This window comes from Colletotrichum fioriniae, assembly GCF_027942845.1.
Source record: "Colletotrichum fioriniae strain IMI 355084 chromosome Unknown scaffold_1, whole genome shotgun sequence".
Lineage (NCBI taxonomy): Eukaryota > Fungi > Ascomycota > Sordariomycetes > Glomerellales > Glomerellaceae > Colletotrichum > Colletotrichum fioriniae.
Genome location: NW_027076837.1, coordinates 2,443,295 through 2,468,800, shown reverse-complemented (window position 1 = coordinate 2,468,800; position 25,506 = coordinate 2,443,295). Strand labels below are relative to the sequence as shown.

General features: G+C 53.2%; 7 protein-coding genes across 7 annotated transcripts; 4 read left to right on the top strand and 3 right to left on the bottom strand.

Moving 5' to 3' along the window:
- Positions 1-151: 151 nt before the first annotated feature.
- Positions 152-588, top strand: N0V96_000634 (uncharacterized protein; the record flags this gene model as incomplete). The annotated part of the gene is made up of 2 exons (XM_053197663.2): positions 152-262; positions 358-588. 2 exons carry the CDS (start codon positions 152-154, stop codon positions 586-588), a joined length of 342 nt encoding a protein of 113 aa, XP_053044886.2.
- Positions 589-967: 379 nt separating this feature from the next.
- Positions 968-2,306, bottom strand: LSP1 (lipid-binding protein; the record flags this gene model as incomplete). The annotated part of the gene is made up of 5 exons (XM_053197664.1): positions 968-1,602; positions 1,661-1,844; positions 1,903-2,036; positions 2,132-2,189; positions 2,250-2,306. The coding sequence occupies 5 exons, from the start codon at positions 2,304-2,306 to the stop codon at positions 968-970; spliced, it is 1,068 nt and encodes a 355-aa protein (XP_053044887.1).
- A 3,400-nt stretch (positions 2,307-5,706) lies between these two features.
- Positions 5,707-9,702, top strand: N0V96_000632 (uncharacterized protein; the record flags this gene model as incomplete). Its single annotated transcript, XM_065755993.1, has 2 exons — positions 5,707-6,495; positions 6,574-9,702. The coding sequence occupies 2 exons, from the start codon at positions 5,707-5,709 to the stop codon at positions 9,700-9,702; spliced, it is 3,918 nt and encodes a 1,305-aa protein (XP_065615233.1).
- A 2,514-nt stretch (positions 9,703-12,216) lies between these two features.
- FCY21 (Purine-cytosine permease fcy21) lies at positions 12,217-13,887 on the bottom strand (the record flags this gene model as incomplete). The annotated part of the gene is made up of 3 exons (XM_053197666.2): positions 12,217-13,313; positions 13,365-13,581; positions 13,642-13,887. The coding sequence occupies 3 exons, from the start codon at positions 13,885-13,887 to the stop codon at positions 12,217-12,219; spliced, it is 1,560 nt and encodes a 519-aa protein (XP_053044889.1).
- A 5,826-nt stretch (positions 13,888-19,713) lies between these two features.
- N0V96_000630 (uncharacterized protein) lies at positions 19,714-20,405 on the bottom strand (the record flags this gene model as incomplete). The annotated part of the gene is made up of 2 exons (XM_053197668.2): positions 19,714-19,770; positions 19,911-20,405. 2 exons carry the CDS (start codon positions 20,403-20,405, stop codon positions 19,714-19,716), a joined length of 552 nt encoding a protein of 183 aa, XP_053044891.1.
- A 2,152-nt stretch (positions 20,406-22,557) lies between these two features.
- Positions 22,558-23,754, top strand: lad1 (L-arabinitol 4-dehydrogenase; the record flags this gene model as incomplete). Its single annotated transcript, XM_053197669.2, has 2 exons — positions 22,558-22,754; positions 22,824-23,754. The coding sequence occupies 2 exons, from the start codon at positions 22,558-22,560 to the stop codon at positions 23,752-23,754; spliced, it is 1,128 nt and encodes a 375-aa protein (XP_053044892.1).
- A 928-nt stretch (positions 23,755-24,682) lies between these two features.
- ATP20 (ATP synthase subunit G atp20) lies at positions 24,683-25,473 on the top strand (the record flags this gene model as incomplete). Its single annotated transcript, XM_053197670.1, has 3 exons — positions 24,683-24,947; positions 25,051-25,135; positions 25,197-25,473. 3 exons carry the CDS (start codon positions 24,683-24,685, stop codon positions 25,471-25,473), a joined length of 627 nt encoding a protein of 208 aa, XP_053044893.1.
- Positions 25,474-25,506: the final 33 nt, after the last annotated feature.

Genomic DNA, 25,506 nt, shown 5'->3' with positions numbered 1-25,506 from the left:
GGCGGGGCACGAACCTCACCCGCTAGCAAACACCGCCAAAGGGGACTGTTCGCAATTGCGCCGTCTATGCGCCATCCCATTCTTGCAGAGAACCTTCACTCTCCCCGACGTCTGGAAAAGCAATGTCCAACATTGCCGTCAACCAGTCGCCATGGAAAAACAGGAGGGAAGAGATTTTCTGACCTCGCTTCTCAACAAGAACCTGCGCGTCCTGGCTACTGATGGCCGCATGTTCCTTGGCCAATTCAAGTGCACCGATCCGGTAAATCACCACCCCTCCAAACCCTAAGCCCCTCCCCTTATGGGCTCCCCTCGTCAAGATCGTTTTGCTAACAAATGCCATCTTCAAATTTGCAGGATCGCAACGTAGTGTTAGCTCACACGTACGAATACCGGCAGCCATCAGCGCAGCAACGGGCCGAAGCCGCCAAGAAGGCTACAGAGGGAACGGCTTCGGTCACGATGGACATGACGTCCCGGTACCTGGGCTTGGTCGTGGTGCCCGGGCAGTACATCGTGAAGATTGAAGTAGAAGAATTCGCGAGTCAGATCGGGGGCCGGAATTCATACGCCGACGTTGTCGTGTAGGTCTCGAAGCTCGTTGACCATTTGCGTGGCTAGACGGGTGGTGAATGAATAATGAAGCACTGAACATTGCTGGCGCGGAGACATACAGACTTCATTAAGTATTACGCGGCATGTACAGACGCAGTGTATCGTCTGGGTATGAAATACTGGACATTAGAAGCTGAAAATAAGGCACTATCTTAAACCATCCTATTTCACCGTAGCAAGTCAACCTCGACTAGATTACCGAGGTACCGATTCCTAAACACCTGCACCAAACGCTTTCCTTGGCTTTTGCCAATACCCGAACATTACTGCCATTACGAGCTATGTGCTCAATGCCGTCCAATACCAACAGCAGGGAGGGTTGACTCAAGTTCAGAGACATTCAGTTATCGTCTCATGCGACAACGCTTTCATGCTGGCGGCCTCTCGTCTCGCCGCCGAGACCGTCATCGGTGCCAACAGCAGAGTGGTGAATATCATCCTCCTCCTCATCCTCGTCGCTGTACTCGGTTTCCTTGTTGTGGGCCCGCGTCCACGAAGAGTCGTCGTTCAACGGAACATCTTGCCCCGAAAGGTCATGACCTCCCTCAGCACGTGCCCTAATGTTGTTTCTGCGGCGCGTTGACAGGGTGCGTGCACGAGTTGACAGCTTGGAAGACACGGCAGCTTGGGATGTGACCCAGTTGGTCAAAGCATCCTCGCAATCCTGGATGATGGCCTTGCTAGCCTCGTATCCGTCGTAAGCTGCACGCGTCTCTCCGGGAGTGACGGGGGTGTCGTCAATCAGCTCGAGCAGGTGCTTTCCATAGCCGGCAACAATGGCAACCTTTTCGCAGTGCTCTCTCAGGGCATCAAATTGGTAGGTATAAGCAGCCTTGATTTTCTCGCGCGTGATGTTGGATAGCTGAGCCTCTGCGACCAATGATTCAGCCTCGGCACGCACCAGCTCCTGCTCAAGAACGACAATCTTGGGGGAGTTGGGCTCCTTGTACTTGAGCTGAGCGATCTGGTCGGTGATCTTTTGCTTGCCTAAGGTTAATGTTAGTTAGGCACCGATACCGCGTGCGTCACAAAGGATGGAGCTTACGGTCTCGGCTGGGTTGGACGGAGGCTTCAATGTTACGAATGCTCTTGATTGTAACACGGTATTGATCATAACGGTCGACGTATTGGTCCTCGAGTTCACCGATTTCGTAGAGCAGAACTCCAAGCTTGTCGGTTACATCAGATACATCCTCGTCGCAAGCCTCGCCCCAAATGGAAAGTTGTTGCTAGAAAATTGAAGTCAGCAAATGTATGACGGGACGATGGAATCTTCGGATGACTTACAGCCACCTCCATACGCTCTCTTGCTACCTGCTCGAGACTGCGCATGACGTTCTTCTCCATCTTAACCAGCTGAGACAGCTTCTTTGCGAGGTCTGGACCGAAGGCACCAGCTGACTTGTGGCGGAGGGCATGACCTGGATTGGCTTATTAGCCCATTGAGCTTCCCTGATGGATATGATTGGAGTGGCACGGCGCAAAAGTGGCAAGCGATGGAGAAAACACTACTTACCAAATCCTCCCTTGAACAGGCGACCAGATTTGGTGGAAGAAGGCGGCGGAGGCGGGTTCTACGAACACGGTAAGCACCATACCATACATCGAAGGCTGTCATGAAATTGGGCGCATACCTGGATCTGCGAGGCGGTGGGCGCCCGCGACTGGCGCATGGAGTATGTGCGATGCATGATGTCGGGAGTGACGTTGACTGATAGCAGTGGCGGTGGTAAGACAGCGTCGGCGGTGTGAAGTCGTTGCAGACAATCGATCTGTGTATCTAGGAGAATAAAGCTTCAATGCAGTGATGCGCTGGGAAGCAGGGTATCGCGGGGTGTGACAAGGGGTATGAGCGGGAAGAGATCGAATGGAGGTCGGGTCAAAGAAGGCGTGGGGATGAAGCGAGGCCGGGTGTTTATATGTAGGCGCCGGAAAGGCTCCAGTGGTGTGGTCTACTGCGTAAGGCAAGGGGAGGTTAGGTTGTTGCGGAGGCGACGGGACTTTGAGGTGACAGGACGGACAACACAAGGTGCGCGTACTTCGTTCCTACCTTACGCAGTGAAAGGTAGGCCCCCAGTGGGAGAGGTGACGGTCTGGCGGGGAGTGTGTGTGTGTGCCGTCCCCCCTTGAATGGTCGTCCCCCTCAGTGCCTCTTTCGCGTTGACGACGTCATCTGTGTCTTTAGCTCGACTTTTTGGCGTTGTTCGCAGCGTCACCCAGCTAACCTGGTGCCTGCAGGCCTGCGTAGGTACAAGACGAGTGCCCCACACTAGAGGTATTGACGGCATGCTTTTTCAGCTGAAATCGGCCTGTCATCGTCGTCGAAAGCTACAATCCCTAAAGCTCTAATCAAAGTCACTCCTCATTGCGGTCTAGCCCGGCCTACGTTAGCTGAAAGGTGCAGGCGAAGACCTGCTAAGTTACCTGACACCGAGCAATCCATGCGTGCGGCCTGCCGTGGTTGGGAGGGAGAAGGACAGGCAGGGCCAGACATATCCCCCATTCGAATTTCAAAAAGCACAGCCATGATGATCGCCCTCCGGGATGGCGCCGTCTCTACGAACCCTTCGCCCAATGTGGGTTCATGAAACGGACGGCTGGGGCTCTAGGGGACCGACTTGGGAAGTTGGGATGAGGAAGACAGCAAGCTTTCGACGCAAGCTGCAAGAAAGGACCCATCAACCCATGCCTACCTGTTCCCATTACCAGGCCACCTGCAGGTCCCGACGGGGGTTGGACTATTGAACTGAGCAGCACGCAGTGGGCTGGGATGGATCATGGATTGGTCCATCTTAGCTTTTTTAACCTTTTGACTGCCATCTAGGCATTCGTGCGGTTAAGATGCGGTAGAGGACCATCAATTCTCAATTCCCATCACTGCCCAGAGTCTTGCTCCAATGCCCAAGTAAGTACATGAGTTCGTTCCTGTTCATCATCGAGGCCATCAGGCCGTCAGGCTCAAGAACATAAACTACCTTACATCATAAGCAAAGACATTCCTTAAGATAGAACCGAATCGCTCTCAAAACGTCTCCATCTTGCCAGTGGACACATCAAATCAAATTGTCGTCCAAGGTTTGTGATGCTAGCGCCGCATGCCGTCCGCTTCGGCACGGCCTGCTCCAGATATTTGGAGGCTAGGCCGACTGTGCTTGGCCGTGCAATGTGCGATGATTTCATCGATTCCTCTTTGACTGCGCGAACCATTCCTTAGCGCCGCCTTCTCCCGTTGGTCCGTTCTTCCAATTTCCAAACACACCTCATATGCTTTGGCAGCATCATGGCCGGATTAATCCTATCCGGTTGTCAGGGGTTTTTACACTAGCTACGGATACTCCAGTCTTGTCCATGATTGCCGGTAGCATGACTCAGCACAAGTCGTCTCCCATTGCCTGTTAAATATTATCTTACCTAAGGTAGGTAGCAAGCTCAGGAACTCATGGATAGCAGCAGTAATGGCAATTCACAACCGACTAGATATCGATACTGTACACACCAAAAAAATCATATCTTCCGGCTGCGTTCTTGCATCGCCTTGAAAATGATAACCTCATTAGATTCGGCTACACACCCCACATCCAGTACCTGGTCCAACACAATATATCATGATGTGATCAACTTAGCACAATCAGCTGTCGTAAGCTTCAATGACGGAGACTTACCCAACGAACGGTAGGCATAGAGAAACTCAAGATTGGCTGTTTCTTTATTCAAGGTACTCAGTGATTCCGCCCTTCGAATGGCATGCTCTCCTATCTTTCCATGAGGAAGCCGAGACGACTTGGGGTATGTTTATTCGAAGTGTGCAACGTTCTTGAGTAAAGATAAAAGTTTAGGGTTGTGTGAAGAGACGATATCAGATTTGACTATCAATCGCGTGCCTGCGAGGGTTGACACCTCTGAATGTTGAACTCCGCAATGCAAAGCCGGGCTATCTACCCTATCAAGGTCTAAACTATGCACTTTCCTCTCTCGCTATGTTTACCCTAGTTGTCTTGAGTTAATTCACTCGACAATTACAGGAATTAGTCTTTGTGTGTCTACTTATGTGTGAAACTAGTTGGTAAAGTGCATTGCCTGCGGTACCTCATAGAGACAAGGCTGTTGTAGAAGACGACTTACTATCTGCGCGGTAATAACGTTTCGCCTCTCTTTACAAGACACTCAACCCAGGCGGAAATTGACAGCCAGACGTTAGAATCCGGTGCACGGTTCCCCTTTGTGTCGAACCCGAAACTCAACAAGTTGGCTCAAGGAGTCAAGGAATAACAGTTGGAACAAATAATTGACCATCCCGATTAGTATCGTGGTAGGTAAGGTAATCAAGCAAGTTGGCGAGGTACTTGAGTATCTTTGACGTTTGAAGGCAATGGTCTCTTAGTTATCCAGCTTGGTAAGTCCCTGCCTGAGACGTGGTAACAAGCTAGCATGTTCTGCCGCAACACCTCGAAATAGGAACTGAAACTTAGTGAATGCCTAAAAACGATTGGGGAAAAAGAAGGTTTCCATTTGGCATCTTTTACTCGATAGTCAAAGTCTTTAGAGATTGTTGCGACAGGCCGCAATGCACGGAAAAAGAAGGAGCCAGACAATATCTGAGCCGGGATTGCGAACAGCTCGAAGCGCAATCCCTGCTCCCCGCCCCAGTTTCGGCCTAGTGCCTTGCAATCTCTCCCTCCAACTCTTTCCTTTCATGAACGCGCTTAGCCTCGCAGTTCACCAACGCGTCTCACAATATCTCATCTTCTCTCATCATCAACCTCATCTCACAAAGTCCACTTTCGTGATCTTCGTGGACCGCCACTCCCTTTTTTCATCGCCATCAACCCTCAACTTTTTTAATTTGACTCAACTTCACCAGCGGCTCATTATTGTGGCGGCCTAGCATGGTACTTCCATAGTCAATGTTTACAGGCTTTGCTTACGCTGACAACGGGGAAAGAGGGCATGGTGAGCGACCGTGTCTTTTGTCTGTGTTCGCGCACGCAAGTGAGGAGGACGTAGCAGAGGCCATCAGAGACGGGGAAAGAAGGCGCCGCCACCGTCGCTTTCTTTGCGCCCCTGCCTTAATCACTTGAGGTGTCCTTCGACATGTCCCCCTTCCGCGCTGGGTCCGACCGGGACCATCCTTCGCGAAAAGGTCCCTACATCGACTACGCCAGATTTCTCCCACTCAACACCGATCCCGCCTCCACCCACTACATGAACCGCGCTCAGGCTGAGCCACCGTTTCGCGATCAAGAAGAGTCTAGGAAAAAGATCGATATCATCGATCTAACCCTCAACTCAAGTCCCGTATCACGATCCTCCATTCATCACCAATTGGATGCCGATCGCGCGCCACCCCTCAGAACCAAGGTTGAGAGTCAAGGCCCTCCGGGTTTTTCTCTGGGCCTTGCGCATAGCCTTTCGGATCCGAGCGGCGGCTCAACCGCCGCTTCCAGCAATGCCGCCTCAGTCCTGGATCCTTCGCCACCGCCAGTATCCGTTCAACCTTCGGTCTCATCAATCGACCTGGAGGACGGCCTAAACGGCGAGATGCCTCGACCGCCACGACTTGAGGCGTCGTTGAAAACGCCTCAGCAGGTGACGCCGCCGTCATCTACGCGGCCCTCGAGCCATCAGTCTCCCAAGCAAGCCGCCATTTCCAAGAAGCAGACCCCGAAAAAAGACGTTTCTGATGTCCGGCAAATCATTACCTCGCTGCGGGGTTACTCAGCCGATATCAGCAATGTGCATTCGCAACTGTGTCTCTATGCTCTCAGGTCTACCAAACCTGTCGAGACGCGCGTGAAGACCGGCATAGATTACTTTGCTGATGTTAAACTGGCCCCGGCTGATGCTGAGAAAACGGGGACCACCATGACTATCCGGGCCAAGGTGAGTCAAAACGTTGTTTTCGGGCATCCCGAAGACTTTACTGTTTTCAAAACATGCACGTAACTAACCTATCTAAAGCAACATTTCCGTGGGAGAAAGGTGGATACTCTCAGAGCTACGCACTACCTCCCAGTGTGTGTCAAGTCCGACAAGCCTGCCGTGCCCAGGTATCGTTTCCATCATACGGAAATCATCAAGAATGTATTGTCCCCCAACTCGATGCTCAAGTTCGTGCCCGTCATTCGAGACCTCGACCCTGACGAGGAGCGAGATTACAATCTCTGGCTTGGTGAACTGGAGAGAATGGACAAAAGCTGTGGATTCGAGACTCTCGGCAGTCGTGACCAACGGGTCGCCCGGACTATCAAAAAGGAAAGGACTGCGACGCTATCACTATTCTTGGACTCATGGCTCAGAAAGATCGCTATCGACAACTGTAATCGAACTACCTTGATTCGCCACATGGCAAGTTCAAATTCCGATGATGCTATCACGCCACAGCAGAAGACGAGTCTGGTCAACCTACACAGCGACGACAACATGGCCGCGACTACGCCAAGGGCTTTGAAAGCTGCGAGGGTGTTCACGGAGGCATTTGACCAAGTCTTTTACCATGACGCTCCTAAAGGAAAGGAAATTCTCCTCCGCGACGTTCTGAAACTTGACAAGTCCGTCGATGAGATTGTCGAATCGAAGAAGACAGCAAAGGGTGGACAAGACGACAGCGAAAAAGTAGACTCTTTGGAGCAATGGATCGAAACTCACACGGTTATGGGCTGTCTCATATGCTACAGCAATTCGTGCGAGCATGGAGACTACAGCATTGAGAACCACAAGCGCAATTTCTCTATGGATTGCATCGGCATGTACGGGCGTATGTTCTCAGCAAATCGCACGGTATCCTCTAGTGATCCGGTAGAGCCGCTGGAGCCTCCTCCGCCGTGCGAAAGACAGTGCTTCCAGATCTATGGTACCGGCAGCGCTGATGCGCAGGGGAAGCCATGGACCAAAGATGAGACTCTCTTGCTACGCAGCTTGTTCACGATCTTGGATCATAACAAGGTCCGAGTCAAGGCTCAATGCGCTACGGCTGAAATTCTCAACAGAGACTGCCGGGACGTTCATCGCCATCTGCAATCTTTGGACATCAGGCTTCCGCCCATTGAAACGATCGATCAGCCGAGGGCCAAAAACTTTCCTTGGTACGATCGCAAGAGAAAGATGCTCTTGGGCGACTGGCAGGCAGAGACCAACTCTCATGATACCAAGGTCCGCCCATCCAACGACCCATGCCATCACGAAGGCCCTTGCTCGAAAGAAAACGACTGCCCATGTGCGCTGAATGACATTTTGTGTGAGCGCTTCTGCCGTTGCACGGAGGAGTGTTGCGCTTGGAAATTTACAGGTTGCGGGTGCCATGGCAGCGGCAAAACGTGTTTGCAGAAACAGAAGGAGGGCCGTCCTTGTATTTGCGTACAGTTGAATCGCGAGTGCGATCCCGACCTTTGCGGAAGCTGCGGTGCTGTTGAGCGAGCCGATCCTGAAAACCGACACGACGACGCGCTCTTCCAGACCGGTTGCCAGAATACCGCCATTCAACGAGGTGTCAGCAAAGCAGTCGTCCTTGGCAAGAGTCAATTGGAAGGCTGTGGGTACGGTCTGTTCACTGCAGAAGACATCGCACAGGACGAATTCGTGATTGAGTACACGGGAGAACTCATCGTGGCAGACGAAGGAGTCAGAAGAGAGGCACGCCGCGGCGAGGCTTTCTCCGTAGAGAAGAGCACATCATATGTGTTCAGTCTCTTAGATTACGAAGGCATCTGGGTCGACGCTGCTATCTACGGCAATCTCAGTCGCTACATCAACCATGCTGTAGAAAATGCCAATGTTCAGCCTGGCATTCTCTACGTGAATGGCGAATACCGTATCCGGTTTTCGGCAACTCGCAACATCAAGGCTGGCGAGGAGCTTTTCTTCAACTACGGCGAAAACTTTCCTAATCTTACTAAGAAGATGATCAAGGAGAAGGCCGACATTGAAGGAGACGCAGAGTCTGGAGCAGAAGAAGGAATTATACCGGTCAAACGGGGCCGAGGCGGGCGCCGAAAGACAGTCAATGGCACGCAGAAATCAGCTGCCCAGAAACTCGCCACGGCGAAAATTGCGAAAAGCGTTCGCACAGGAGCTCGGAAAGAGGCGCCGCAGGTGACGATAGACGATTACGAAGCTTTGGCCGACGTCGACGCGGCACCGAATGCAAGCCGGAAGCGGAAGCGCGTCGCGAAGAGCGATGATGAGGATGAAGACTTTCATCCGTCCTTGGAATCAGAAGAGAATGCTGAAGGACGAGCCAAGGGAAAGCGGCCAGCCGTATCTCGTCGCCGAAGCGGAATACAACGTGTCAGATCAATGGGTTCCATTATACCCTCAGACTCAGAGGCAGATGGTTCCCAGCGAACAACCCCTCGTAAGCGTGGACGGGCACGTCCTAATAGTTCTCACGGTGTTGGCAATTCTCAAACAACTGCAAAAACTTCGGTAAACCCCGAGAAACCAGCAGTTAACACGCCGCCTCCGAAGAAGAGGCGCGGACGCCCGCCGAAGAATCCTCGTCCGCCGAGCCCAGCCGTGGAAAAGCCACAAGAAATGGAGCACGTTGAAAATGAGATTCGCGCCAGTCCGCTTCTCACCCGGAACCCTGAAGCAGAGGGTGGCACGATCTCGGTTGACTTGAGCCAGCCTTCGAGGTCTGCACGGGGTCGCAAGTTCACAACGTCTACTCTCAGTCAGTCTGTTGAGGATCCTATGGATGTGGACGAAGCTGAGGCAGAGATCGACGCGACTCCTTCGCGGTCTAGAGGTCGACGGAGGGCTGAGGGGAATTCGATCACGGCTCGTGGGGCATCTCGGGGTGGCCACACATCTGTGTCAAGAGCGCGTCGTATGCCTACCGAATCGGATGCTGTCGTGGACTCGGACGAAGAGCCCCTCACTCTCACTCCATCATCCCGAAGGAAGCGGATGCAAAAAAGGGTTCTTGGACCTTTGGAGGTGAACGACAGCGAGTCCAGCTTTAAAATGCCTGGCGTTGGTTCAGACTCCGATGATGATGATGACGACGATGACGACATTGTTGGTCTCAAACGCACTTCTAGGCAAAGGAAACTTCCAGCTCGATTCCGTTCATCCGACGAGGAGTCTTGACAATCAAAGGAAGCATGACCCATCGATTGGGGTGACTGCAGCGCGGACGAACATCAACTGAGCGCTAATCTGCAGTTACAAAGCATGCTATGATGGATGAGTTAGGATGGTGGGGAGGTAATTGAGGTCGCATTTTGCATTCAGAGAAGGCATGTAGTTGACGGGCTCCTCAAGTCATACGGAGCTTGGTTTTGGGTGACGGCGGCATCTTCCCGGGTCTACATTTTTTTCAGGCGTATTCAGGAGTACAAAGCATACATATCTCATGCCGCGGACGGAATGCTTAACAACGTCTTGCCAGGGCAGATGCATTATCCACCGAATATACGTACTTGCATAGATCATGGGACTTCTCAATATGCCCTCTTCCAATGTGCCTGAATTGCTGGCTCATCACTGCTTCGTGGCTGTCAGACTTTACGTTCGGTTCAACACCCGCCGTCAGAGGTTCAACTACCACTCCTCATCGCCCCTTCTTCAAGCCAAGTGAGAAGCGAAATTATGTAAAAGAAGCCGAGAATTTTAGTGGCTTGTCCTTATGTTACACTATATGTCCTGACCTATTGTACTAGAGAGAAAAAGATGCGTTCGCGGACTTGCGGGAGACGGCCTCGGAAGGCGGTAATGGGTACGCCACCAGCCCCGTGCCGTGGTGTCGGTCTTGGATGAAAGATGAAATCTTCAGAGAGTGACGCGCAGCTAGGGGTAGACCCTGACTGTCATGCTGGTGAGAATGCCGTGCGTGTTGCTGTTACCGCCACCGAAGGTTTTAGTGCCTTAATTGGTCACCGTAGTACGTCTGCATATCCCCCTTGGAACCCATTTGTGAATGCCATCCATCATACTCTTCGGCCAACCCTCTACGGACCAGATGTCTGAAGTCTATGATCGTCTTAGCTTTGCGAGACTACAGTTGACACGGCCATTTCCATCCCGATGTCTCTTTTTTCTCAACGTGAACTTGCGTCAACCCTTAGATCTGCCTGCAAGGTGGCCGGCCACATAAATAAACTTCATCAGGTATTTCTTGTCGTTGAGACAACCACTCGTATCAAGTGAGCATCGGCTCCTACTGCCATCAAGAAATGCCGATGACCTGATTCCAATGACCTCGCAGCAAAAAAGTATACAACCTCAACTCATTCTGACGCCAGCTGAGAAGATCCACGGGAAGGCTCAACCCGTGCTAGTAGCTGGGCCGAAACGGATCTCGACTTGGACGCATGACACTAGAGCTGGACAGACTTCACACGAGACAAGAAATGCCCCCCCCCCCCCTTTTACCACCTTCGACACGCAATTTTAATAGAGTATAGTGGGCGGAACGAGCCGCAAAAGACAAAGTTCATAGAACCATGGACCGAAGAGATCGTTCCATCATTAGACGGGTCCATCCGGCTCCCATGCCAGATATGCATCCAGTCTCATGCCTCAAGAATCCATCACCGTCAGGGTCTCATCACCCAAAGCCCCCCATATCTTTTTAAACCACACAGCTCGCCGATTTTCTCGAAGCCTCGTACGCAACGACGCCAGACCAATTGTGCCGGCGCAGTTGGCCGAGTGGTTGTGCGCGCAGCTTTCCCGGGGTCATCCGCGCCTCTGGTATCTTTGTGGGTGGGGCGTCCATCTGCTTCGGCTGGTGGGCTCGACTCCTGCAAAAGGACCAAGGGGGGAGGATGATCTTTTTTCTCTCTGTCTTTCTGTCCACTTTCTTATCGTAGGTATGCGGAAGAATTGTATGCTCTGAGAAAGTTGTCTGGTTTTCGCTGCTTACTTGTAGCAAATCTCGGCCCGCTCAAGGCAAGGCAAGATAAGAAAGATGAATATTTAATAGATTACCGCCATCTGGGAACTTCTTGTCGCTTCTAGACTTCCGAAGATGAAAGCCGTCCAACCGGGGGTCATGTAGCCTGAAGTCTCATAATTCAGGCTTTGAAGTGAGGGATTTTAGCGAGCAAAGCGGCCGGATTGGCTTGAGAACCCATCCAGAAGAACACGGCATAACAGCGGTACTGGTGGCTATGACACGGCGATGCATCGCCGTCGCTCCATTTCATTTGATAGATATTAGACTGAGTAGCGATAGAAACTTGATTTCTGATCAGTCCAACCTACACTAATGCATGCTCGTCCAAATCTCGTCTTCACATAGGTTTCCAGATGATGTTGATCCACAATTATGTAGCTAAACTTAGAGTTCCGGGAACTAAATGAAGCAATTGCTTGGCACGCTATCCTCTTCAACGACACCCTTATTACCGTATTCGTAGATGGATTTATTCAAATTTTAATAGCAGGCCTTTTTATTTTCAGAGACCAACAACAATCATGTTGTCCTTGCAAACACCCAGGTAAAACTTGGGTCATTTGTCAAACCAATTCGCAGCTCAAAGTCCTGCGGAGGCCTCCCAACACCATATACGCCTACACTTCAAGTATATACAACCCACAGCTCGATATCATACACTCACTCACTCAGTCACTCAGCCCGTGCGCTGTGCGCTCAGCTGGCTATCTCTTGAAGAACTTCTTCTCGACTATACGCAGCACCACGTAGGAAACTGACGCAAAGGAAAAGGCTAGTTCAAAGCCAATGTCGCCGCCAAAGCTTCCGCCGGCGAGCTTGCCAATGGGACCGGTGAACCAGCTTTGTGACATGCCGAGCACGGCACCCATGACGCCCATCAAGAAAGCCACGATGGCCGCAAATCCGGGGGGCAGCCGCGAAGGCGTATCCCAGTCATTGATGTCGTACCCTCTGATGCCGCGACGGAAAACGACGTGATCAGTGAGACTGACTCCCTCGTAGATGGCGAGCCAGTAAGCGATGATGAGCATGAAGTTCTCGAGCCAGGATTCGAAGTGGTCGTAGCCCGGAATGCTGATGGCGATGTAAATGCCAGTCCCGACAAAGACCCAGATGAATCGGGGGATACGCTCGGTCTTTCTGGACAAGACCTGAAGAGAGAGCGAGACAGAGTAGATGTTCGGGCAATTGTTGGCGATGATCGAAAGGGCGAGGATGACGAGGCAGAACTGGCCGAAGCCACCCAGCTTGGTGACCAGAACGGCTGCCAGTAGACCTCCGATTCCAGAGTTGGCGTAGGCGTCGGAAAACGTAGGGTCGGTGACGCTGGCGGTCATTACGGCGGCTCCTAGCAACTCGGTGAAGCACAGGGTAAAGAAGAGGCCGCAGAAGGTGACGAGGAAGACCTTCATCCGGGAGGTGGACGCTGGGTAGTAGCACGTGTAATCGGCCGCGTAGGATGTCCAACCTGTCGCGAAGCCGTAGACGCTAGCGGAGAAGGAGAGGACAGAGCCCGCCTCTGACGGGCCAGTGCTCATGGGCAGCATGCTGTTGAACTTGCCCGAGTGCGCAAAGACGCCGAGAACGATGAGGAAGATGATGGCGCAGGGGATCCAAGAGAATCGCTCGTAGGTGTGGACAATTCGGTAGCCAAAGGTGCAGATCATCAGAGTTGAGATGGCAATAACGAGGATACCAGCCCACCCAGGCATATTGTTGTTGACCGCATGGAAGAGTTGAGCACCGACGATGGTGTTGACTGCCGACCAACCGAGACAGGCAAGGATATTGAAGATCGCAACTAGTTCAACCAGTCAGTAAGGCCATGACGATTTGGCAGATAGTTACATACTCAGCTTGACAGCGTAAAAGCCAAACCAGTAACGGGACAGGACCATTTGTCGCAAACCGAATGTGGGGCCGAAAGTCGAGAAGAAGCAGACCGGTAAGACTCCCAGAAAGTTGATAAAGATGATGGTCAAAGCCGTATCAACAAAACCGAGACTGAAGACTGGAATAGCCAAAACACCAATGGCAAAGGATGAGACTACCATGTTGGCAGAGCACCACTGTGAAATGGTCAGGATGGTTTCCTGGCGGAATGAGCGCAGCCATCAAGCTGGACTTACCAACGTTCCGACGTTGGCGACGGCATCGTTGATTCGTTCGTCTTCGGGGACCCTTTCGATGCCTCTCTGCTCGACACCAAGCTTGCCAGCCAGCCTTTGCAGTCTCGCGTAGGTGCTGGTTCCGGTTGCGAAGTCGGCCTGGTGGACGGCATGATCATCCCCCAAGAAGCCTCGTTCGACATCGGTTGCTGATTTCTTTTCCCCGCCAGTCGACGAAATGTCGCTCTTGGTCTCGAATATAGCCATATCTGGACTGTGGTGATTCCCGTGAGGTTGGTGATGAGATTGAATCTAGTTCACCGACAGCTCATTGCTTTCCCCGAAGACGGACTGAGAATGGTAGACCGGGGGAGGGGGGAGGTTCGTGGGCGGGATACCGGCAGAGAGGAGCAGATGCTCAAAGCACTGGTGAACTATGAGGGGATGAGACTGGGAGATCCACGAAGCCGCCAGAACATGTAGTGGCAAGCCGAGTAGTAATATTCATTGCGGAAAGTGGAGGAACCCTTATCAGGGCGCGACAGACGGCGGACCGCGGAATACCCAGATTTCTGGAGTCTAGATACAGCCTCAGTCGTGGGCTTTTGCAGAGCACACACCAAGTCCTGACGCGAAACTGGTGTAGGTGGGGGACATGGAGCGATCAAGATAAGAACCGCGGCATTGAAGAGCCTTTGATGGCCCACCGACGCGTCCTTGATGGCGGGACTGGTGTGGTTCGGAAGGTGGCCGGCACTTGACAGCCGTTTGGGATAGGTTCGGCAAGGGGAACTGGAGCTCTCGAAGTAAGCTAGAAGAAGAACTGGGAGGCAAAGTTCGGGTGTTCCGGGCTGATCTGCCCAATGGCGAATTTCGAATGGGCAATGATTCTGGATACTTGTTGGTCACTATGGAGGCAGTCAGGCGATAGTTGCGGAGGCCGTAGCCCGTAGGTCAGGGCTTGACGTGCTTCTTCGAGACAACTCTGATTTTTGACCTTTTATTTTCATTTTTGCTGATTATTTGGCAGAGGGTATCACCCCACGGTTCGAAAAAGGAGGCGTATTTCCCTGAGTGGACGCATTGCAGAGTGCCATCCGTGCTGATAGCAAGCAGGGATTGGCTACCCAGGTTTTTGTTAGTCCGTGAACCTGCAACACGGGAGGCAAAATGGGAGAGGCCCGGTGAGTAAATCCGAAGAGTCGAGAGTTGCTGAAGATGCCTTATCTTGGCCGACGAATCTGAACGATAAGATAGACCAGGATTGAGGGGATTACAAGGACTGCAATTGGTTATTGGAGACCAGTATGTCCGCTATGGGGCCGAGTCTAGCTGCCGCAGAGCCGAAAGCATGAAAAGACGAGAGATTGGTGATGATCTTGTTTGGCTTCCATGCGGACTAGAGTCTAGCGCAAGAGATGAAGTTTGGGGTCTCCAGATGGGGGAGAGGATTGAAGAGCGCCCGGGTCCGAAGTCTGGAGATAGGAGGTGCCCGTCAAATCTTATCGTGCTTGCTTTGATCGACACTTGAGGGCAGCAGGAACTATCCGCAGGAAGAGACCGAAACATCAATATCCGGCACGATAGGTATCCTTACATAGTACGGCGTAGCGAGTCGTGACCACTGGCAGTGACCACGAGTTATGACTTGTGAGTGGTGACTGGTGAGATGCATCGCGAAAAAGGGAAGGGCCGCCCACAACTTCCCGTCCCAGGGTTCGTGCCCACAAAGCTTAGCTTTTTGCAAAGGGAAGGCGTGGCTTGGCAATAATCCACAAGCCACATGTGGCGGTGGGTGCACAGCCAGCAGAGGTCCTTCCAAGATGAATGAATACCGAACACCTCTTCCATTCACATAACATCTCTGTTCCTCAGCCTCGACTCCCTCATAATTCAAGTATTCCGACATGATGAACAACTCGGTCCGCCTACCTCACCCGAACAACTATGGTTGCATTTGCGGCAAAGCAGGTGCAGGCAGAGTCGTGGCCCGGCCCGTATTCGCAGATATGAAGGAAAGCCTGTCTGTCAACTGATCTCTTTACATTCCATCGAACCCCAGGTTCTGAACGGGCTGCTTCAGCGCCATACTTGAGAAGGTCGGGGAATCTCGTAACATCTCGATCAATTCCCGCTCAAATTGTCTTGATGCCAGTCATGGCCTGGACTGTACTTCGATGGCCTCCAGCCCCCTTTTGAGCTTCCATTGGTGCAATGACGCCTCTTCCTGAAGAAGGCATTTGACGAATTCTCTGCGCAACTATTCCATATCCTGACTACCTACTCGGGAATAGCTGGAGCTCGACACGCGTTTCGATCACAGGACAATAAACAACTGAGAGCGCGAGGATTTGGTTCATGCAGCGTCTAGACGAGCCATTGGCACCATGTTTTCGAGGTGTTACCTCATTGAACGTGTTGGCCTCAAAATGTTACGCAACATACACAACCCCCATCCTGCAAACGGCACGACGTGGGGTGACACCAAGCAACCCAACCACAGATGGACATGTCTGGCTCTGGTTGGTATCCGTACGGATACATGGAACACGTCGTGGTCACCGACCGTTCACACTGGTGCAGCGGATTCCGGCAGCTATCAAGGCTCCTTGCTGGAAGCAGAAGCAACACTTTTGAGCACAGAAGTCTGGAAGAGGCCAAGTCGAGGCTACAGATGCCTACTACGACGGGCTGTCCTACGATTTCGTCGTCCTGAAACCAAGGGGATGCAGGGCAGTGAGACTTTACCCTATCGTCCGATAACACCATTCGGGGCGCTCCCTTCAGACCTCTCGTGGGATTCAGACCTGTCCAACGACGTCGTCCAAGCTTCTGCCGCTAACTCTCTTCGCACCAACACGGATGACTGCCAAGGAAAGCTGTTGGGGGCATCTTCCATCGTCCTGACGCTCACAACGCTGGCCCCTCACTGTTTGCGGTCGGGTCGTTCGTTGCATGGACTCGAGAGTCGAACGGACGGCGAAAGCTCGATATCAGCGTTGAACAAAGAAGATTCAGCAGCCTCCCGTCAGCCATGGCGCGATTCAAACGGCGATTGGACCAAGACTGCGTCGTGAACACGAGGGAGAGCCACGCCGCGTCGCTGCCCACCAAGACTCACGATCCCGCTCAGAGTTTGAATTGTCAGAATGCAATCTCATCAGAGGTCTCAGCAGCAAGCCAAGGCGAACCTTGTTTATCATCGTCTAATGTCCAACGCGATCAACACATTGGGAAAAAGCATGGACGACATTTCCCAAACATTTGCTTTTTGGTTGCAGTAAGGCTGGGCGCCTTTGACGGTAACGGCCGTTTGTTTGCACTCTACGGAGTATTCTCATACCACATGCTTGAGTCGGTCATCAACTTTCTCTTGCGTCTGGGTGCCTCTCAGCCACAGTTTCTATTCTTGTCCCACATATCGCCTCCCCGAGCTCGCCGGCTGCGACCCCCGCGCCTCAGTTTCTTCGTCAGAATCTTCGTATGCCTCAGCTCCCCACCACAACAGCGCCAAACCTCCCCTGTCCTAGTCCCACGCCCTCAGCTCGTGCTAATGGCACAGACAATGTTTCCCAGATTCCCAGCATTCTCGGTCCCTGCCGACCACTACCCAGCGTGCTAGCCATCTTGGAGAACTCGTTCGCGACAAATTGCCAGTAGCGTTTGCTTCCCTTCACAAGGTCTCGGCCAAAGCGATTGAATGTCGCCGGTCCAGTAGACCATCACCCACGAGGTACAACCCTACGTCCCCCGGCAATAGCCCTGGTTTGGTAGATCTTGATCCATCAGACTCGATTTCGTTTGTACACTTGGCAGTCCATCCCCGGTCAATCTCTCCTCTGTAGAACGGAGCACCTGCTATCCCCTCCTGTGCCAGAATGAGAGGCAAAGGTTACCACAGCTGCTACAAGACCGATGGCACCAGGCATCGTGTATCCGACTGGTAAATTTCAAGCTGCCGTGTCTGAGTGATGCACATTAATCTTGCCAGATGATGGATCGTGGGTTGGGGGGACTTGTCAGGCCCATGTCGTCTGTATTTCTCCCTTCCATCTGTAATTGCTTTCCAGAACAAGCGGCCCCTCGTAAACCTCCAGCACCCCTGGGTTTCCAGATGACTGCGACGGGCGGCAGATGGACGTTGACTAACGGCCGGAGCAAGAAGCTGCAAGGCGTGGCGCGGACTAACGCCGTCACCCTTGGGCTGCCGATGGGCTTCCCCATCAGAGCAGGATGCTTGTGTACGAAGTACATCTTGTTTTGTTTGTCCATATTAAATAGCATTCCTCCCGCCCTGTCGTCACCCAGACTCGACCCCACTGCATTCCGTGAGATACCTGGTTTGTAACAGCTTCATAAAGAAGTCTCTTGGCCTCTTCCGCTTTCCCGTCTCTTTACTCGTTCCTCACTTGTTTCCTCCCTGTGTTCCCTCGCTACCTTTCAACCTTTATCGCTGCCTTCAACAAAGCGACGATTTGGGTTCCCAATTTCATCAGATATCTCGGATAAAGTCAAAGTCACCGACACAACAACCACAACAAACAAACACCAACTCGCCCGGCTCTTTTTTGACATCATATCTAGAGGGAAAAAATGCAGTTCCCGGCGGTCTTCTCCATGGTTCTCGCCATTGCCTCTCTCAGCGCCTTCGTCCAGGCTCGCCCATCTCCCTGTCCCGATGTTCGTCGTCTCCTCCTCCAACCCCTTCGGTGCCCACCGCAATATCACGAAGAGATTCTGACTTTTTTCATATATAGTGGAAGCGAGATGACATCCTCAACGGCAAAGCCAGCCCTGAGATTTGCTGCTCATACGGCGTCTGCAAGGGTGATGTCGTCGTCATGAGCGGTTGAATGCAGAGAATCGTTTCCATCAGAAGCTCAAAGGTCAACAACACCTCTGCAACATGAACAGGCGCCAAAACATCGTCAAAGCGTTTCATTCAACGTTAACACGACGACGATGAAAGGCCGCCCACCACCACCACCACCACAACACCCTACCTATCACACAAAGCCAGAGTCGACTAGAACGACATGCACATATCGGCATTCACATACGGGCCCATCCCCCTCAACAAGTCAGATAGATACGGCGTTTTACGGGCGCAACCTAGGGTTTCCCACAAATTGGAGCCCTTGCTTTTTTGCAGGACCAGGGATTAGCAGACTTCCTATTCGGGATTGGACGACGGACACCGACCACAGACATGCAGATGCACGCAGCACATCCACCACACTTCGGTCTGGCCATGCGTATCTTCGTCGGGTATCTTGAGAACACATTCTTCTTCCTCTTTCGACGAATGGGAAGAGTCGGTCGGAGTTCCGCTGCCCCCTTCTCACCCTCTCGGCCTTCAAGAAAGAGTTTCTTGGGCGGTCGGGCGGCGGAGTGAGACGGCTGCACCGGGCTCACACTAGACACGACTACATGATTATTTTGCTAGCTATTGGGTCATCTTACCGAGAATGAGCTGTCAGGACATGACAAGGTCATAAATCGACCTCCGGGGAAAAGGACATCTTCAGATAGAGAGTATTGAAGAAATTAAAATAAAACCTACCATGAAATCATGCACATAATCGTCACGGTCTTGACAGATCATACCATCATCAATCACATGCTAAAAAACAAAAGTATAGACATAAGTGATTTCAGACTTATTTTCAGAAAGGAGTTACGGATCCACGGGATACAGAAAAGTACATGTTTGGTGCTGACTGGGGCGCCTCTCGGAGACATTTTCTCTTCTCTCTCTGACTCTTTGCTCACCTTCCCCCCCATGTTGCCCGTCCATTGGCCACTGTCTCGTATTGCAAACATCGGTCCATTGGGGTGGCTTTTCGTTTTGCACGATAAGCGTCCCGCATATTCGGTACGAGAACAGGCCGTCTAGCGGGTGTTCCAACTTCCACCTCACGACACAGGACCGCATTCGTCGATTTTCCACGAGTTTGTTTGCCAACCTTGAAGGTTGAGCCCCATCGTACGTTTTTTTTCATGGCTTGACTCAGCGATGTTTGATCTCACACTCAACCACATAACCTCACCTTGACATCACCCAGACGTGCAAGGTGGGCTAACGCCAATGCTTCACGAGGCTGTTCCGGCGAGAAATGTCTCTGTCGAGACGACGAACCCGTATGAGCCCTACGACAAGGCTTAGTGAGCTGTTCGTTCACCTTTCGTCACAGCCGTACCCGCAATCACAAGGAAGTCCACGACCATGACCAAAGTGGGGGGACGAGAGGGTATAGACCAGAGAAGAAGGGGGTGAAACGAAAACTCACAGAAATATTGTAAAGGCACACCTCGGGAGCCCCAGGCGTCCCGGTCCCGCAACAGTCCTCAATCAAGATGCAATCCCACCCGGCATTATACGCATCCGTCAGCGTGCCGAGGACGCACTGGTCGGTATTCACCCCGGCGAAGAGCAGCGTTCGTATCTCTCCTGCTGCCCTTCCCTTCCCGGTCCCGGAGGCAGCCTCCTCACCATCATTAGCATCCTCCCGAGTCCGCTCCAGATACCTCCGAAGCGGCTGCTCCGGGGTCCACATCCCCGACATCCTATTCTTGTCGCACCGCACGTCCTCCTCCGGGCGGAGGCTGCTCCGCTTCAGCGGCTCGTAAATGTCGGCATTCCACTCGCCCGCGACGAGGCAGCGGCCCATGCCGTCGCCGAGATCTGCGCCGAGGCCGAGGCGGGCGACGGTGCCCTTGTCATTGGTCGTCTCCTCACCCAGGATGAGCGATCGCGAGAAGCCGCGTTGAACGCTGGCGGGCATCCGCGCCAGGTCGTCGTCGGTCAGGCCCCAATTTAGCCAAATTACCTACAATAGCAAAAAAAGTGAGCTGCGATACGTCGCTTGTTTAACCGCCACTACCCCAGCAAAGTTCCCTCCCCAATCCCCTTCCAGGCATCTAACCCCGCGTGCCCCTCATCTCTGTAATGTCTAGCGACTCCTGCTACTGTACCTCCGGAAAGACGGGCGGTAACGTCTGCCGGATGCCCCGAACGTCCGAATAGGGCGGGGGAGGGGAGTAGTATAGAATGGGGTCAAGGCCGTACCTGAATACCTAATTCGCGGCATTTCTCAACAACCCTCTTGGTCTGCTCCACCGCAGCCAGCCCGGCCGGGTGGTCTCGACAGCTGGGATGCAAAAAGTAGTTTTGCATATCGACAATCACGAGCGCCGTGCTGTGGGGGTTCACCGAAACCGACGTCCCCGCTGGTCCTTGGCTGGTGCCGACCTTCCAAGCCGGCGACCGGCCCCGGGTGAGATCATAGGTTCGCGACGGTCTGTCGTAGTGCCACTCGTCGCCCGGCGGGCCAAAGGTCAAGTCTGGGCGCATGACAAAGGTGCGAAAAGGGTCCGAGTTTTTTCCTCGGATATTCTAGTCCCGACAGCGGCGGGTACAGCTCACTTCTTGCCCCGATTGCGGGTAATAAATGGTCTGGAGCGATTGGACGGGTGTTAATGTCACTGAGTGTGTGTAGGTTGAAGAAGAAAAGGTCAGATTTCATTCATGCAGTACCAAGAAGTCGGTAGATAAGAAATCCCGCAGAGCACGCACAAAGCAGCAACGCATTGCAGCGCTTGTATCGGATGGAGGTGTCAAAAGCCTGGCCTATCTATCAGTTCTTCGGGAAGATGTGCGTCGGCGCGGCTATCGTCCGACCCCGCGGCCAACAAGAGTTGCCTGGCCTACTGCAGGACGAGAAACAGACACAGTCTCATATGTCAACAGCATGAGGTTCTGACTGCATCAGTATGCACGGCAGCAAATTTCCAAGCATATAATTAGCTTTCGGGAGCGCGTCTGGGCGTAATGAGACGATGAAAGTTAAGAAAGACTTCCCCATGGAGGCGCATCTCGAAAAGGGAGGTATAGGACCGAGGCACGATGTTCACTGCTACCTAAGGCGTCTGCCGCATGCGACTCCCCGATGATTAAGGCGAAGTTGGAATGGGGGTAATTCGGGGCCGACCTCCAGAATATTTTGGAGCTAGATGAGATGGGGAAGGGAGGGGGAGGGGGTTCATGTTTTCGTGGAGCTAATAAAGGATCTTGCGTCGGCCGCAGTCGCGATTCGTGGAGCGCCATGGTCCTAAGCAAGCGACGATACGACGACAAGGGAAAGGCGATGGTCGACCATAAACCGTAAAGATGCGGAAGCCCAACGAAGTCCCCTGGTTCGGATACCACGTGAACGCAAAAGAAAAATCCCCGTGGCGCGTGTGTTGAGATGGTTGCCCCTCCCGGCGTGCCTGGACCTGGAAAAGCGCGAGACGTGCCGCTTGGTTGTATCCGTAGTGAGACTATATGAGAGAAAGCGTAGAATGTCAGTGAGCTTGTCGCGGGGAATGGTATATGTCGGGTACGGATCGTCATCGTGATTGGAGCGGAAAGTCGCAAAGAGGAAGAATCGGTCTTACAGCGACCGAACGATTCCCACAACGCGGCAGCGCCCCACCCCTGCCAACAAGCTTCGACCCTGCGTGACGTTTCGACGTGGGGAACTGGGGTCAAACTATTCGCCTTGGGCGACGAGGGGTGATGAGGGGCTGGATTCGAATAATTGTTGACCAAAGGGCCGACGAAGCTGCTGGATTGTCGGCCGACCCAGAAAAATAAAAATAAAAAAATCCACGTGTAGCTCCAAGGTATATATCCAGCCGGGCGACTGTCCGGTCGTGTGTCGTTGTGCTCCAGTCCGCTCTACTCTTCCTCCTCTCAGCCCGCTTCGTCTGTTCTGTTCGTCCATACCCTCGACTCAGGTTCTCGCCGTTGCTGTCGCTGTCAGTCGTCTCGTCAGTCTCGCACCCACGTTTCACACCCCACCGACACATCATACTCTTACCTAGCAAGAGAACACTCTTCTGGACCGTTCTTTCAGATCACTCCTCGCACACAGAGACAACCCAGCTTTCATAATGTCCCCTTCAGCTGTTGATCCTCCCGCCTCGGTCGGCTCCGTTAAGGTGTCTAAGGCCAACATTGGTGTCTACACCAACCCCGCACACGACCTGTGGATCAACGAGGCCGAGCCCAAGTTGGAAGCCGTTCAGGCCGGCGAGGGACTGCAGCATGGCGAAGTCACGGTAGCCATCAGAAGCACCGGTATTTGCGGGTAAGGATTTTCATGCTAGACAAGAGTGCCCCTCGATAACGCAAGGACGAGACTAATGGAGAGATACAGGTCCGACGTTCACTTCTGGAAGCACGGATGCATCGGACCCATGATTGTCGATGGCGACCACATTCTCGGCCACGAGTCCGCCGGTGAGATCCTCGCCGTCCACCCTAGCGTCACCCACCTCAAGGTTGGCGACAGAGTCGCCGTCGAGCCGAACGTCATCTGCAACTCCTGCGAGCCCTGTTTGACCGGTCGTTACAACGGTTGCGAGAAGGTCCAGTTCCTGTCCACCCCGCCGGTGCCTGGTCTGCTGCGACGATACGTTAACCACCCTGCTGTCTGGTGCCACAAGATCGGCAACATGTCATATGAGAACGGTGCCATGCTGGAGCCCCTGAGTGTCGCCCTCGCCGGTATGCAGCGTGCCGGTGTGCGCCTTGGCGATCCGGTTCTCGTCTGCGGTGCCGGCCCTATTGGCCTCATCACCCTTCTCTGCGCCAAGGCTGCCGGTGCCTGCCCGCTGGTTGTCACGGATATTGACGACGGACGTCTGGCTTTTGCTAAGGAGCTGGTGCCCACGGCCATCACCCACAAGGTCGGTCGTGGAACCGCCGAGGAAGAGGCCAAGCGCATTGTTGAGTCCTTTGGAGGTGTTGAGCCGGCCGTCGTTATGGAGTGCACTGGTGTTGAGAGCAGCATTGCTTCGGCTGTTTGGGCCTGCAAGTTTGGTGGAAAGGTCTTCATTATCGGTGTTGGTCGCAACGAGATCAGCTTCCCCTTCATGCGCGCCAGCGTTCGCGAGGTCGATATTCAACTGCAGTACCGCTACTGCAACACTTGGCCCAGAGCCATCCGTTTGGTGGAGAGCGGTGTTGTTGACCTCAGCAAGCTAGTGACACACAAGTTCAAGCTCGAGGATGCCCTCGGCGCCTTCGAAGCGGCTAAGGACCCCAAGTCAGGCGCTATTAAGGTCATGATCCAGAGCTTGGACTAAACCAAGCCTGATGGTTAGACGACACGATTGATTTTTTGGGCATAATATGGCGGTGCTGGCGATTTGGTGTCACGGATGGGTTTTTGACTATATTTTAGAGATATGTTCCCAATGAATTCGTATGACAATATGAAGCTTTCATCAGATTGACGATGCTTGTTTGTAGGCAGGGATGTGGATTGTTGTGTTGGCGATGGTGATGGTGTTGGTATTGAGAGTGAAGTGAGGTAGTGATGGGGATGATGGGATTTGGGGGTTGTAAGTCAGTGACAAACTGCTTCCATAAAAGGTAAATTACCCTTGAAATGGAACAGGTGATAATGTAGGAGGTATCCATTCATGGCAAGAACCCGTTCTGCCCCAGCACCTGCCGGTGAACCTTTTCTCACTCAATGGATCTCACCAGTGAACTGTGCCTGCCTGCACCTGTGAACTGCCCTGTCACGGCTGCCAGCACTGAAAAGAGCCCCCACTTCCCTTGGGAAGATCCACTTTGTGATTGGTTAGATCTTAAAGCGGCATAGTCCGCTGGGCCGACGGGTGCCAGCGTCTCTTTCCCCTGGGAGCAAGGGAAAAAAGGTACCTTATTCCTTGTACCTGACCTTACCAATTGACATTTTTCATACGCAAGAAAAGAGAAGGGCGCACGGGCCATCGCTCCTCCGGCTCGCAACAACAGCACAAGCGAAATCTTCCGAGAGGTCGGGCAGACTCTGGCAAGAGAGACAGAGAGAGCTCTTTTTTTCACTTTACGCAAAAAACATCACTCACCACCACCCCCTTCCCATCAATTGGCAGCCAACGAAGCTCCTTCTTCGACCCCGGAGCCGCCCACATCGACGCACCCCGATCCGAGATCCAGATACCCCGATTTTCAATCCGTCGACCTCCTCTCTCTCTTCCACAACACCCAACCCCCCGGTCCAAGATGTCTTCCGCCCTCGCCCGCCCGCTCATGCGGACCACCGCTCGCACTCTCCCTTCCCGCGTCGCCGCTCGCTTTGAGTCGACCACCACCAAGAAGGCCACCGAGTCCGCAAAGGATGCTGCCGGAAAGGCCAGTGAGTACTCGGCCAAGGCCGCTCAGGGCCTGAGCCGCGCCGCCAGCGCCGCCGGTCCCGCTCTGTCTGGTGCTGTCAACGCCCTCGGCAAGGTCGGCGGCCGCACCGGCAAGGTCATCAACTTCATTGAGAGTACGCTTCAATCCGGTCACGAGGGAATTTCTATGAGCAGAGGCGCGATTGAGCGCGCATCCTTAACTTCAAGGGCCAATTGCTGACGGATGTCCGACTACAGAGCAGGTTCCCTGGGTTGTCTACTACTCCCGCGTCACTCTTGAGCTGTCCAAGATTGTCTTCCACGGCCAGAAGATGGCTCCCCCGTAAGTTCCAGCATTGGAGCGAAACGTCTAGTCCATTCAGCTTCTGACGCAAGATATACAGCCCCGTCAGCACCTTCCAGTCCTACTTCCAGACCGCCCTCGGTGCCGTCAAGAACCCCAACGCCCTCCTGAGCTCCGCCTCCTCAGCCGCCAGCTCTGCCGCCAACACCGCCGCCGCTGCGAAGCCCGCCACCATCGCCTCCCGCATTAATACCGCGACCGTGGCTACCGGTGCAGTTGTCGCTGCTGAGTGCCTCGGTTTCTTCACCGTCGGCGAGATGCTCGGCCGCTTCAAGCTCGTTGGATACCACGGCGAGACCCACGCCGCTGCCCACTAAACGGAGAAAGAACCTTTCTAAACTCCGCTCCCT